This window comes from Amblyomma maculatum, chromosome 1 (assembly GCF_055883805.1).
Source record: "Amblyomma maculatum isolate TAMU_Amacu chromosome 1, ASM5588380v1, whole genome shotgun sequence".
In the NCBI taxonomy this organism is placed as follows: domain Eukaryota; kingdom Metazoa; phylum Arthropoda; class Arachnida; order Ixodida; family Ixodidae; genus Amblyomma; species Amblyomma maculatum.
In genome coordinates this window covers 254,181,337-254,195,762 of record NC_139344.1, presented here as the reverse complement: position 1 = coordinate 254,195,762, position 14,426 = coordinate 254,181,337, and the positions used below count along the sequence as shown (strand labels likewise).

Below are 14,426 nucleotides of genomic sequence, written 5' to 3'. Positions count from 1 at the left end.
GGTTGCTGTCCCCGCCAAGGGCGGAGACAGACGACTTAAAAGTAAGCGCTCTGGATTAAACCGGGGCTGATTTCGTCCGACCAACGGGTCAGTCATGTATATAGTTTTCTCCTTGCTTGTGTCTTCTTGTTTTATTTATGTGTAAATAAATAGTTAATCTTTCTGTCGTGCCATGAAGTAACGTGATTGTTGAGAGTCTGCATCTTAAATTTATTAACAACATCGATATCTTCAAGTGTTTCTTCACCTGGCGACCTGAAGGGGAAACTCAACTCCAGCCAAGGAACGAGGACGAAGAAAGACGATGTACACACGCATGCCTTGCAAGGTTTCTTGGGAAATGTTATTATTTCAATAAAGCACAGTTGTTAGTCCAGCTACCGTGTGTACATCATCTTTCTTTGTCCTCGTCCCTTGGCTGGTTATTATTCTCTAAGATGAGTAAGTAGTACTTCCGTATTTCAAATATTCTCCACCATGGGGGACTCCCCTAAAAACTGGACCAACACCCGTTCACAGTTCAGAGTTATTGTTCAATTCTCTCTCGCCCTTCCGTCTGATTTGCTTGCCATCCTGGTTAGCTCAGCTTAAAGAGCAACTGTCCCTGAGGGTAACCATGGAGAATAACTGATACTGGAATAACTGTTGGACCTACAGCTCTAATATGTTTTGTGTGCATTTGTAGGATTGCCTAGGCCAAACAAATTATTTTAATTAATCCACACAATCCGAACTTTACCACAGGTCTGATGAGGATATAACTATTACTACAGATCACAACCAGCACAAGTCACTCTCAACATGCTTTATTATCAAGCCAGGACTAGCTGCCTTCATGCAATTCGTAAATAACCTAATATTTTTGCATGCCTGTTGCAGTTAGAGCAATACTTTCAGTTATTTATCATCCTTTTGTATTTTGCATTAATTATTACTGTGTTAATATGCCATGTAAGTAACTAGGTATAAGCGACTACCTTTTGGTACAACTATCTACACTCATGCACCATATGGTGCTACAGACATACCTGTTTTAACTCTTTGCGGTCCTTAGTCAGGCCCTGCCCGACAACCCAATGCGTCCGTAGCGGTCCAGTGTTGGGCACCGCCCGACAAGCTTGTCCAAGATTTAATTGCGCGAGTTTTAATTTGTTATGCAACATATGCCATCTCTTAGACATTGAGTAAATGATTCTTTATTTTTTGTGCTAGTGTTTTTGTATACGATGGGCAGCAGATATGTGCTTTGAAGGTTTGGAATCAGCGAGAGTCTGAGCGTTCCATTGTGTTTACATGCCTCATGAAGCACAGCATGACCGCGTTCTCGCCGAGTGGTTTCTACAGCAAAAATAGCCGAGGTTTCTACGAGAGTGATGATGACTTCAGCGAAGAAGAGAACTACATTCCTCCATAAGATGATGAAGAAAGTGATGCCACAGTGTGAAGCTGTGACAGTGCCGACGGCAACGACTGCGCTGGTGACTGTTCTGGGGACACACAACCGAGTGCACCAGTCTTGAGAGCACACACAAATGATTACCCATATTTCTCATCTATTCCGTTCTCAGTGTCGAACGCAGGATTTCAAGTAAGCTTGCGCAACTTGACCTGTGAGCTGGACTACTTCCAGTTCTTTTTTTACTGACAAACTGATGATACTGTGCGCGAGACGAACCGTTACATTAGCGAAAAAATCTCATCTGCCAGAGTACTTCCACAGAACTCAAGTTGGAAAGACTGAGAAGATGTCTCATTAGAGGAATTCAAAGCATTTTTAGGTGTCATAATCAACATGGCTTTCAATCCCAAGCCAGAAATCAACGACTACTTCAGCCAGGAACTCCTCAAGAAGATGCCCTTTTTGTAGCGTAAAGCTTCACTACGCGGGTCAAAGCAGAGTTGCGCATGAGTGTGTGCCGCCCGTTATGTGCATGCGCGAGAGCTGCGTGACATCACAAGAGGCACAGATGCATCACATCCTCAACACAGCCGGTGCGCGCTCCTCACCGCTGCCGGCGTGTGCTCCTCTCCGAGGTGCGACCTTTAGCCGGAGCCGTGATTACGACAGTTGCGCCGCGCGCTACTGTGCATGTGCAAGGAGGGAGCTAAGGAGAGTCGAGCAGCTGCCAAATGGCGCAGAAGACTAGAAAATTTAAATTTTTCTGATCCCGAGGTTGTCGCCTGGCAGTTGGCCGTCGAGCAGCAGAAGAGTGATCGAGCCAAGCCGGAACGTGTAGCCGAAACAACCTCAACAAGCCCAACCAAGCATAACCGTAGCTTTATGCTACATATATCCAGGCATAGTAGAGCTAAGCCACTGCCAATTTCTTTCCGCACATCTTCAAACGGAAGCAGTTTCTGCAGATCTTCTGGATGCTTAATGTTTCGCCATGCCCGGATCCCTAATCAGACAGACCGACTCATGGAAGCAAGGTGAGGAACGTTGTGCGCTACATCGATGCTAAATGCAGGGAGCATTTCAAAGCCAGATCAAAAATTTGCATCGATGAAAGCACCATCGGTTTCAAAGAACAAATTTTGTTCAAATGCCACAATCCTCAGAAACCAACGAAATGAGGCGCACCCGTCTATGCACTGGCTGAATGCCAAACTGGATGCATTTCAGCATTTGAGCCCTATTACGGCAGAACAACAACTGACAGTCTCTGCCATTCGGAGCTCCTTTTCACACACAGAATTGTTCTCCACCAGTTGGATAAACTGCACCAAGCTACACCGGGAAGTGGCTACCATATTTACACGGACCGATTTTACAATTTCCCAGTACCTGCAGAAGAATTGCTTCAAAAGCGAGTGCTACTAACCAGTACGGTAATGACAAACCGGAAGCAAATGACACTGCAGCTCAAGAAAAAACTAAAGAAAGGCGAAGTGGCAGCCTATAGGCAATGAGATGCATATATGGCGCTTGCCTGGTGGGACAAGCGTCAAGTAACGATGCTTAGGTCTGCCCACAATGCGTCAATGAAAGCAAAGACGCTCACGCAAGCAGGCGAAATGAAAGTAATCATACAGAAGCCTGTGGTCATCTGCGACTACACGAAGAGCATGGGTGCAGTTGACAGGACTGACCACTATTGTGACAGCTATGCATTCGCCTGCAAGAGCATGAAGTGGTTGCGGAAGCTATTTTTCTGGCTTCTAGAAGTTTCTATTGTAAGAAGTTTTATTTTGATGAGACTCCAGAAGCTCACACAGGGCAATACCGCCAGAACCTCATTGAGCAGCTGGTCGGTAATGTGAGGGCCCGAGCTAAAAAGCGGGGCCCATCAGCATGCATGGATGCCGGGGAAAGGCTGCATGGCAAGCCTCACTTCATTTACAAGCTGCCTGGATGAAGCAGCAAAAACAGAGCGGCTTGCAGTGACCAGAAAACCAAAGGAGGCAGGAAGAAAACTGTGTTCTTTTGTCAAACGTGCCGTCAAAAACCCATACTGCACCCAGGGGAATGCTTCGAGCGGTTCCACATGCTGCCAAAGTATCATTAAGGGTCTTGGGCATCCACGGATAAACATTTTCTGAAGCGCACAGTCAATGTTTTCTTCCACGGAGCTGAGAACGGCCGAAATAGTTACGGACCGGAAACAGCCGCGACGCGTGTAAAAGTTATGGACCTCAAAGAGTTAAGAGCGATTTTTCAATTTTGACAATAGTTATTTATAAGCTCTCAGTTATTTCCTGCCGTCACAATTTGTGCAATAGTAAACATTGCAAATAGTGGAAATGCCCCAGATCTTACCTCAAAAAAGGTTCCAGCATGCTGAATAAGCAAGGCATTTGACTCTGGTTTATTTTTACAATATTTCACATATATTTCAAACTTTTGTGCCTGTGAAGAAAGAAGTATGCAAGTTAAACTCTAGAAGTTAATAAATACAGCAGTAAAGCATGCAGCAGTAGAGCTTACCCATGTGACAAAGCAGTGACCGACATCTTCAGGCATTGTTTCATACTTTTCAAGCTCTTTCAAGAATATGCTGCAAAAGTGAAATTAAGGTAAGTGCAAAAAGACAGATTTTGGAGGCAAGGCCCACTGGCATGCACTTTGCATGCTATCAGCCCAGAAACAAACCAAACAAATATGACTGAAATCGACTTAAAGCAATATCTGCTTCAAAAATCAGCTTCATCCTCTAAATTAGCATGTTCAACATGGATGATTTAAAATGTAGCTAGAAGTGATATGTAGACCGAATGAGAACAAGAGACCCTAACCAAAGAGCTCGACATTTACCTGTTATGAAATTCATAGATTTCCTCCATATTGCCAAACAAAACATGCTCTTTGCCAACGATGCCAGGAGGTCTGTTGGCCTCTGGGTTCCTCAATTCAGCCATGTAGGTATGAATGCATGTCTCCAGGTCCTTCACATAAGTCCGTTCTGTTTGCAGAAGCTCAGCCATAATAAACCTGTGTAGAATGATAAGATAAACAAAATCAACTCTGAGCCAAACAAACAAAAAAAGAGAAAACATTCAAGCTTACTCTTTTCTTCGTGCACTCTTGCGCTTTTCTTCGTTGAGTTCTTTCACTGCAGACTCTTTGACCTTGCTCTCTAAATTTGGATCACTGTTACGGTCCAGAGAAAGCTCCTTGGTTTCCTAAGAAAAACGTAATGACAATAAAAAGCATTTAAAATTTATTTGAAGTTCTCTTAGCAAACTCTATTAAAATGTGGACCTGAAGTCCTGTGGATACAAAGGTGCCCCACAAACCGCTGTGCAAATCTCGAGACTGTTTTCAATAGAGTGGAGAACATGGACACACCTCAACCTGGATCCCCAGCTTCTGCTCCAACTGGCTGCGATACTGGTCCATGCGAAGGCTGAAGTCCTTGTAGCCTTTGTCCACCGCAGCAACCCAGCACTTGATTGCGCTGGCATGAGCATGGCCACGTTCAACGAGGCTATCGGCCAGCTGAAGCAGCAGGCGCACCTTCTCTCGCGTTTCCTGCATCCCAACCCGCCAAAGAATTGAGCCACAATGAAAGCTTGGCATTCCAGCATAACCAATAAAGCTAACTACAGCTGAAGAGTGATATCAAAATGCTGTACCTTATTGCATGTACCAGCTCTAAGAAATTACAGTAGACTCCCATTCAGAAAAACAACATGAAAATATTTGGTTAGTTATACGGTACGCCAAGGCAGGAAGCCAGAAGCCCCATCTACTGAAGTAGGAAGGAACCCTAGCAACAATGGAGGCGGTAACAAGCTGCCGCTGTACAGGTAAGCCTTAAGAAAGCTCTCTTATGCACAAGGAGCTGTGGTGCTTCATTTTCTTCGTCTTTGATGCGTGATGCGTCTGTGTGCCACAAGAGTCGCTAGTTTCCCAATATATGCTCAATGCAAAAACAAATTCACCTTAAGATGAGCTATTTGGTGTGCCTTAGGTTAAGAGCAGAATGGTATGGGCACCCTCAAAGCAGCCTAAACAAAGGAAAAAAAAAAGCTGACGAACGCTTTCACGCCACAAAAGTGTGCCCCACAAGAGATCTTCCTCACGTCTTTGAACCAACGTGTGGAGAAATGTCCTTGCAAATGTGTGTAGGGAAGGCAGGGCTCTATCATAATGGTCTACACGTGATGCAGGTAGTATCTGCATTGTGCAGTTGTCACATGCAGTATGCTGTAACTAAACTACATATAGGTCCTGAGTACACCTGACGGCCATGTTGTGCTTGCACAATTAGATGGAAACCCAGTTTTAAACTAAAGCAACGTCGTTACAGCATGGGTATTCTTCACAGCAGAGAGATCTCACATGCACAAATATTAACACCAAGTCCGCGTCACATGTGGCAGAGGGAAAGATGTGCAAATGTACCTGCTCAAATATACTCAATAACAGCAGCTCTGCAGAACAACATGAGAGAAAAAGATGGTAATATGCTTTCAGAGGCTGCACAACTAGCCAGTTTAACACCATTGGTGCTTTTGAAGCCACTGAAAAAAAAAAAAAAAAAAAAAAAAAAAATAGTAAATTAAATTAGACCAATGCTGTTTTCAATTAGAGTGAGGAGAGCTTTTCATACCCTCATGCATTAGCTCACTTTATATCTAGGTAATGTTTTCTTTGTCAATCTCTTTACACTGCAAAGTAATTTCATTCCTTCTTCCCACGTAACAGACATTTTGACCAACTTGACATGCATAAATTATATTGCTTCTAATAGCGTGAAAGAATCCCTTAAGTTTATCTTAAGTAGAGTTTGCTGTACATGAGTTTGCTTTATTGGAAATAAACAAGGACTTGAAAAATTTAATGTTCTACAAAGAACTAAGTTGTCTCTAAGCATGTACACCATTAAAAATACAGTAGAACCCTGCTGTTGCATTCCCGGGTGCTGCGTTATTCCGACTGCTATGTTGTTGTGAGAGAGTCCCGGCATGGCTCCCATAGGGTTCCAAGCATTCGAAACCCCGCTGATATGTCGTAACTCTAGCACGTTCCCGCATTGAAACGTCGCGTACATGGCACCCCAAGCCAGCCATGTCTACTTTTAAGGTGGCTTGCCTTGGACTGGCTTGGCCTGACTTGTCTAGCGCTGCTGCGTTAGGCAGAGGGCGTTCAGGCAGGCTGCGCCTATTATCATAGTGGTGGTTTAGTGGTTGCGCTTTTTATTTTTTTTCTTTACCCACCATATTTTCTTGTGCAGTCAGTGCTAGTGCAGCTAACTTCGTCTTGGCATGTATTGTAACATTGCTCATTTTGCATGTCTTCCTGCTGTGCACGCGTTGTTCAATACGCAAAGAGTGAATTCGCTGTGTGCCGTGGTCGTGTGCACACGCGTCTAGTGCGCTCAATTGCCCACCTGGCGTCGTACCAACCGTTCCACGCCAAGTGAACTGCTGTGGGCTAGAGGCTGTCTCGTTCCATTGCCCGTCCTCTCCAGCGTACGCGCTGCACGTGCGCGGGAACCAGTTTGTTGTATCGTCGTGTTGTAGTGTAATGGCATCAAGGAAGCATTAAGCACTTTCGCTGGAGGGGAAGCGAGCATTATCTGCACTGTGGATGCAAACCCAATGTGTAAGCGGGAGTGTATCGCAAAATAACTGGACTAACGCCATCCATGCTGAACTCTATAGTTTCGAAAAGAAGGGACATCGACGCAAATGCCCAAACCTTCAACATCAAAAGCAAGCAAGCCTGCGGTGCGGGGCACGTGCAGCTCGATGAAGCTGTCTAAAAATGGTTAAGCAAGCCAAATGCAAAAAAGCACTGGAGATAGCAGACAAGCTTAGGATCGCCGATTGCAGTGCGTCGATCGAATGGATAGACCGTTTTAAGAGAAGACACGGCATAACCTACCAAACCGTGAATGGGGAGGGCGTAAGCGTGGACACTGCTACCGTAGGCAACTGGAAAGTGTCTGTCGCACGAATTATCAATGGCTATGAACCTAAGAACATTTTCAATGCTGATGAAACGACTCTCTTTTTCAAAGTACAGCCATCGAAGACACTGAACCTTAAAGACGAGGCTTGCCACGGTGGAAAATGCAGCAAGGAACGTCTCACAATGCTGTTGTACTGCAATTCGCATGGCTCCGAGATGATGAAACCATGGGTCATCGAAAAGTTTAGCAACTCGCATTACCTGAAAAATATTCTCTACCTCCCCTGCCACTACAAAAATAACATTAAGACGTGGATGACGTGTGCAATTTTTGGAGAGTTTCTTTTGTACATGAATTTGAAGATAGGCTGTGAGGGCAGAAAAGTTGTTCTTAGACAACTGCTCTGCACATCCCAAGGACATCATGTCGCTGCGGAACGTTAAAGTGGTGTACCTTGGGCCAATACGACAAGCTACCTTCAACTGTCAGATGCTGGAATTATCAAGAACGTGAAGCATTTCTACAGAAAATGCATCGTGAAGCTGTCCCTGGCTGCTGTGGACCGTAGGCAGCAGCTGACTGGCGTTATTATCCTAGATGCCATGCACTATTTGGCCGCAGCATGAAGCACTAACTGCCACAACAGTCAAAAACTTTTGTAAAGTGTTTCAGCGACGCAGATTGTGTAGCAGAATCTGAAACCATAAAGAACAGATCCATGAAGGACTGTGAAGAACTCGACGCAGCCATGGAAACGGTTGGCGTGAACGGGATTGCATACAGCGATTATGTTTTTGTGGATGATGCCGTTGCCATCTCTGAGGTTTTGACCATTGGCCAGATCGTGGCCGAGGTTTCGATGCAGACAACAGTGATAACGAAGAGGAAGTGAATGAACCGCTGCAACCTTTACATCGGCAGTAGCAGCCTTAGACCTTCTCAGGAGGTATTTTCGCGATGATCGTGACAGCCACACGGCACTACAAGTGCTTGAGAAGCGAGTTGTGCTCACCGGGCGTGAGAAAATGGGGCACAGTGATGTTCGTCAGGTCGCTAATTCCAGCCAACCTCTAGGTTCTTCGCACCGTGTCGACGTCAGTTCAAAAAGAATTTTAAAAATCGGTGCGCGGAAGCATGCGTGATTCGGTTTATAAAATTCTAAATACAAGAAAAAAAAACGCGTCTAGGCCAGTGTGGGAGCCCATTTCGCTCACCCAGCGCTCGACTTGGCTGGAACCTATGAGAAACGTGGCTTTCTGCTGATGTATCGGAAGCTGTCCACCATGGTTGCCTGTCCAACTAGTCGAACTTTTTGGCAGCGTCTTTACCATAGTAATGACCCAATGCCCCCAATGGGTAACGACCCTGCCCAATGCTAGCTGAGCCCCCCAGACACTGCTCCACACCATCTTTGCGGGGGTGTAGACGAGGTGGACCCGACGGTCGGCCTATCTGCGTTGCCATTTTGGTGCTTCGTCGGCATCTATTGCTGCTGCTGCAACGAATCACTCGATTGAGTACTACTTGTGCGGAAGTTTGAGAACGAGTGCGAAAGGCGGAGATGGAGGAATGGCGTACAGGAGCTAAGGCGAAGCCTGCCCTGGACCTGTACAGGGCCAGCAAGGAGGTCATCTGCCGGAACGGCTATGAACAACTCCTTGGGCAGTGGCCTGCTGGCGGAAGCCCACTGTGGAGTGCTGCGGACTCGGGTGTGACGAGCGTGCTTCATGATGATGATGATGGCATCACTGTGATGATGCAATGGGTGGACGTCTCGACACAACTTGTGCCACCTGTGCAGCATTGGCAGAAACGATCAGCCACACGATTTTGGACTGTCCAGCGATTTTGCTGGCCTCCGAGATCCGAACGTCGTCAGCTGCCTCGGGATTTGAGGAGCCTGCAGGAGGGGAGACCACAAAGCGGCACCTCAAATTCTGGTGGCAACGGGGAGCCCAGTGACCTCGGCGGTGGTTGGCGACTGCTGTGTGGCCTTTGTGCTTGTGACCGTAAGCCTAGACAGCATATTGGCGGACGCTCTTTCTTCCTTTTTTTCTCTGTTCTTTATTTTTTTATTTTTGGCACCGCCGCGCCAGAAGGCAGTGGTGACCCGCTACAAAGGGCAAAGCCATCATCACCGTCATCATAGCAAGCAGACGCTCCACCGCACTTATTGACAACACTGCATTTACCAGAGTTTACAGTGTCTATGTTTATAAGCACTTCAATGAACAGACGCAGAACTAGAACACCTTTTATTTGTTTTCTGTGTAGTAAATTGAAGAACATTCGATTGTAATATCTAAAGTGCATACTTAACCAATCAGCGAAACAGCGCCCCAGCAAGAAGGAAACGTCATATCTGTTAACGAACTTCACCGTCATGTGTCGCTCACATCGGGTCCAAAACAGCGATTATTGAAGCAGATAAAATATTAGGTGCTACGATTTCACCGTTATGATTGGGGTTTGGGGCATCGGGAAGGTGTAAAGAACCTAGAGGCCGGCTGGAATTAGTGGTCTGGCGAACGTCCCGGCCCCCCTTTAATAAACATGTGTTCAGTTGCCCACTACTGTCCTTTTCAAATTTGTCTTACTTCCCGATTCTTACGTTCTTTTTTTATGGTACCATGGAAAATGTATCAGTGGGTTTTACTGTAAAACGTTGCTGTTCTCTTTTGATGCCCTAACAACAAATAAAAAACACATATGCGGTATGTTCACTTCAATACAGAATAAAGTCAGAATACATACCTTAGCATTTCCCTTGAATTCGTTGTGTTCTTTGAGCAACCTCTCTGTTTCCTCCCGACTTTCACCAAGACTGTTGTGACTGGTAAGGTAGTGTTCCCCTGTGTCTTTTATCCATCCTAAAGCCTAAAAAAGAAACAATGTCTTCATCAGGTGTAGTAACTTAAGTCGGCATCATTGCATTGTTATATCAGTATGCGGCATTATTTTCTTCTCTCAAGATCTGTCCGGCAGTACAGTCAAACCCGGCTATATCGAACCCGGATATTTCAAATTTTGGTTATATCGAAGTCACGAAATATCCCCTTTGAAAATCCCATGTAAAGGTATAGGAAAGCTGCGTCATATATCGAACTCAATTTCACCGGTTGTTCGATATATCGAACTCCGCACTACGCATTGGAGGTTGCGCCTTCCCCGAAGACGATCGCATCACCCTCAGCCGTTTGCCTCGTGACGCTTTCAAGCCATGCGCAGAAGGAATGAGAGGGCCCCATTCGGCGGCGGCTGGTCTAGGGCAGCGCCGAGCCCTTTCCCCAAAGGCGCCAGCACGTGACGTTTGCAAGCCAAGTGCGTGAAGGAACGAGAGGAAACCAGTGCAGCCGTGGTGTTCGAGAGAGAGGAAAAACGCGATAGAGCGAAGCGTGAGGGTGTGCCCAGTCTTCTGCTGAGCTTTATCTCCCCCCTTCCACTCTTTTTCCCGGTCTTCGTTCGCAGCAGCACACACTACGCATGCGCGGACAAGACAGCTCAGCAGCCCGTGGCAGACGCTTTCTCCAGTGTGCGTTGTGAACGCCCTGCGCGCGTAAGCTACGGCGACTGCAAACGCAAAAGCGGCATTTTCTTTTTTTTTTTTTTTTTTGCGAGAGTCGTCCATTCTTAAGTCTATGAATCAACGAAAGCACGCGGTCAGCTGCGATCATGACACCGAGTTTTAGCATTGTTCAAACGACATTTGCAGCTATCATGCTTCCAATGATTTTGTGGCAGTGGACGACTACGCCCACCCCAAGCGCGGTATGATAAATCAAACTAGGCACTCTGCCAAGTTCCCTCCCTGCCACCACAGGATCTATCAAAAGTATAGACAAAAGATAAACACGCCGTGACGCTATCGCTGCGTAGCATCTTGGCGTGCTGTCGATAAATGAGCTATGGATGCGATGGTCGAAACGGAAGGACGCGCCTCCGAACATTTTTTTTTTTTTTTTTTTCTATTCTCGGGGGTAAAAAAAGGGGGTGGATTCAGTAAGCGACTGGGTTGATTATGCGACAAATACAGTATCATTTTTCACGATCACAAGCGGCGTCTCAAGCCGATTTCTATATATCCGGGTTCGACTGTACAACACTGACAGCAACTACTGAGATTCCCATGCACAATGCTCACATAATTGATGTCAAGACATATGCATGCAGATTACTGCTCATTCGCACGTAGATCAAATATTATTGCTCTTGAGACAAAAGCTATAACAAGATCAGAAAAGTTAAGTGTAAAATATTTAGCTTCTGCCATTTTCCTCAATTTTAATTCCCCCCATTTTCTTCTGATAGAAAAAAATGCTCGGAATATAACCAGCCCTTATACATAGCATTCATTGATTACGAAAAAGCATTTGACTCAGTTGAAACCTCGGCGGTGATGCAGGCATTGCGAAATCAGGGGGTAGACGAGCCGTACGTGAAAGTGCTGGAAGATATATATAGTGGCTGCACAGCAACCATAGTTCTACATAAAGGGAGCAACAAAATTCCCATAAAGAAAGGTGTTAGGCAAGGAGACACAATCTCCCCAGTACTATTCACAGCTTGTTTAGAGGAAGTATTCAGAGACTTGGAATGGGAGCAGTTAGGGATAAGGGTAGATGGAGAATACCTCAGTAATCTGCGATTTGCTGATGACATTGCCTTGCTAAGCAACTCGGGGGATGAGCTGCAAATAATGATTGATGACCTAGACAGAAAAAGTAGAAAGGTAGGCTTGAAAATCAATATGCAGAATGTTCAACAGCCTCGGGAAGGAACAGCAGTTTACATTAGGTAGCGAAATACTGGAAATAGTAGGCGAATATGTCTACTTAGGACAGATAGTAACCGCAGATCCGGACCATGAAAAGGAAATATCAAGAAGAATAAGATTGGGATGGAGCGCATTTGACAAGCACTCGCAGATTATGACTAGCAGCTTACCGGTATCGCTCAAGAGGAAAGTATACAACAGTTGCATCTTGCCTGTACTCACCTATGGGGCTGAAACGTGGAGGCTAACCAAGAGAGTTCTACTTAAGTTGAGGACAACCCAGAGGGCTATGGAACGAAAAATGGTAGGGGTAACATTAAGAGATAGAAAGCGTGCAGAGTGGGTCAGAGAAATAACTCCAGTTACCGACGTTCTAGTGGAAATTAAGAAGAAGAAATGGACATGGGCAGGACATGTAGTGCGAAGAGAGGATAACCGATGGTCACTTAGGGTAACAAACTGGATTCCAAGGGAAGGAAAGCGTAGCAGGGGGAGGCAGAAAGTTAGGTGGCCGGATGAGATTAAGAAGTTCGCAGGGGTCAAGTGGATGCAGCTAGCACAGAACCGGGTTAAGTGGAGAAATATGGGAGAGGCCTTCGCCCTGCAGTGGGTATAATCAGGCTGATGATGATGATGATGATTTTCTTCTACTTGTGCAGTCAGAGCGACACCCTGCTTATCACAGCTGTGGACACTGCCACCACCTACAGTGAGCCACTCCCACCGCTGTCCTCAGCGGTGGCATGGTTCAGCGTGGATGTGAACCTATACTTTACTTGGTCCCTTGAACACAGCATGCAAAACGATGTCAATTCAGCACTACAAAAGGATTGCCAATATGCCACCTCATCAATTTTTATGCTCAATTTGCAAAAATAGCTTTCCACCTTTTGAAAAGTGTGCTCAACGATACCGTACCTCAATTTTTCTTGGAGCTGTAAAGCTTATTTATATAAAAATTTTCAAACTAAAGGAAACGATAGTTTTTAAATTTTGTGACTATGTGCACTTCGTGACACAATTGTAAAGCCCACCTTAGTCCACACATACTGGATGTGAAGGCATTTACTCTCCTATAACAGATGGTAACCAATAGCAAGTGATTGGAAACAATGTACTAGCGCCACAAAATAAAGCGGAGCACGAGTTTGGGGAAAAAGAGGTCTCCTTCATCCAGGCTGCTGACGAGGTGAACACTAAAAGTGTCAAGCCGAACATCCGGGGGATCCACACGCATCCAAGCTATGCACGTGCACATCTGCTTGCAGGGCGCGCCACGAAATGAAATTTTGTTCGTTCTTGTGCTCAGTTTTATTTTGAGAGCACTAGTACATCTAACTAAACACTTGAGGTAAAAAAGCCTGAGAATCGTGAAGCAGGCAAATACAAAATAACGCATGTGAAAAGTGGAAAAAAAAATTCAATGCCTTAGCAGAGCAGTGAAGAATGTTACACGAGCCTGGTGTGCAAACATGATCACCGGCTATGGCTGAAACAAGTACCTCTTCTTCCTAAAAAAATACAAAATCTCATGTGCCCACACTATTTGTGCTAACCCTCAAAAACAAAAATTGTTTAGAGCATCCTGGTGGGACACTCTAGCAGCCAAAATAATAGTGCCATTAAGGAAGTGGCTCGGTTAAAAGTTTACTCCACAACACATAGACAAGCTGCCCAAGGACAGGGCTCAACAAATATTTTTCTTAATTGCCTAGACTATTTTTTCGCAGTAGTCAATATTAGAGGGGAAAAAAAAAGGACGACAGCTGGAACTTGCAGCCATGTGGTGTGGCAAACTAACTTTTTTCACAGATTGATATGCAAAATTTAGCACAATGGTCTCTCATAAGCCCATAAGAGATCAGGTTAGGTTCATAAGCAATCTTCACATACGGTATAGACTCAATTAATTCAAAATCAAACAATTTGAACTTCTGGTTATTGCAACCAAATTTCAATGCAGTCGAACCCGGTTATATCGAACCCGGATATATCGAATTTTGGTTATATCGAACTCACGAAATATCCCCTTGAAAATCCCATGTAAAAGTATAGAAAAGCCGCGTCATATATCGAACTTAATTTCACCGGTCGTTCGATATATCGAACTCCCCACCACGCACTGGAAAGTGTGCCTTCCCCAAAGACGATCGCATCACCCTTGGCCGTTTGCCGCGTGCCGTTTTCAAGCCACGTGCGGTAGGAATGAGAGTGGACAGTTCGGCGACGGCTGGTCTGGGCAGCGCCGCGCCCATTCCCCAAAGGCGCGCGCATCTGTAGTTATCGTTTTC

At 45.5% G+C, this 14,426-nt stretch overlaps 1 protein-coding gene across 4 annotated transcripts in view; it reads right to left on the bottom strand.

The window, feature by feature from the left end:
• The window catches only part of trio (trio Rho guanine nucleotide exchange factor), a 294,295-nt gene that overhangs the window by 173,918 nt on the left and 105,951 nt on the right, over positions 1-14,426 (bottom strand). For all 4 annotated transcript variants that reach the window (XM_084590873.1, XM_084590874.1, XM_084590876.1 and 1 more), the window contains exons 24-29: positions 10,116-10,238; positions 4,790-4,972; positions 4,508-4,623; positions 4,256-4,432; positions 3,929-3,998; positions 3,761-3,850 (exon numbers count right to left, since the gene is read on the bottom strand). In XM_084590873.1, coding sequence (XP_084446999.1) covers positions 3,761-3,850; positions 3,929-3,998; positions 4,256-4,432; positions 4,508-4,623; positions 4,790-4,972; positions 10,116-10,238 — 759 coding nt within the window. The remainder of the gene's footprint in view (positions 1-3,760; positions 3,851-3,928; positions 3,999-4,255; positions 4,433-4,507; positions 4,624-4,789; positions 4,973-10,115; positions 10,239-14,426) is intronic.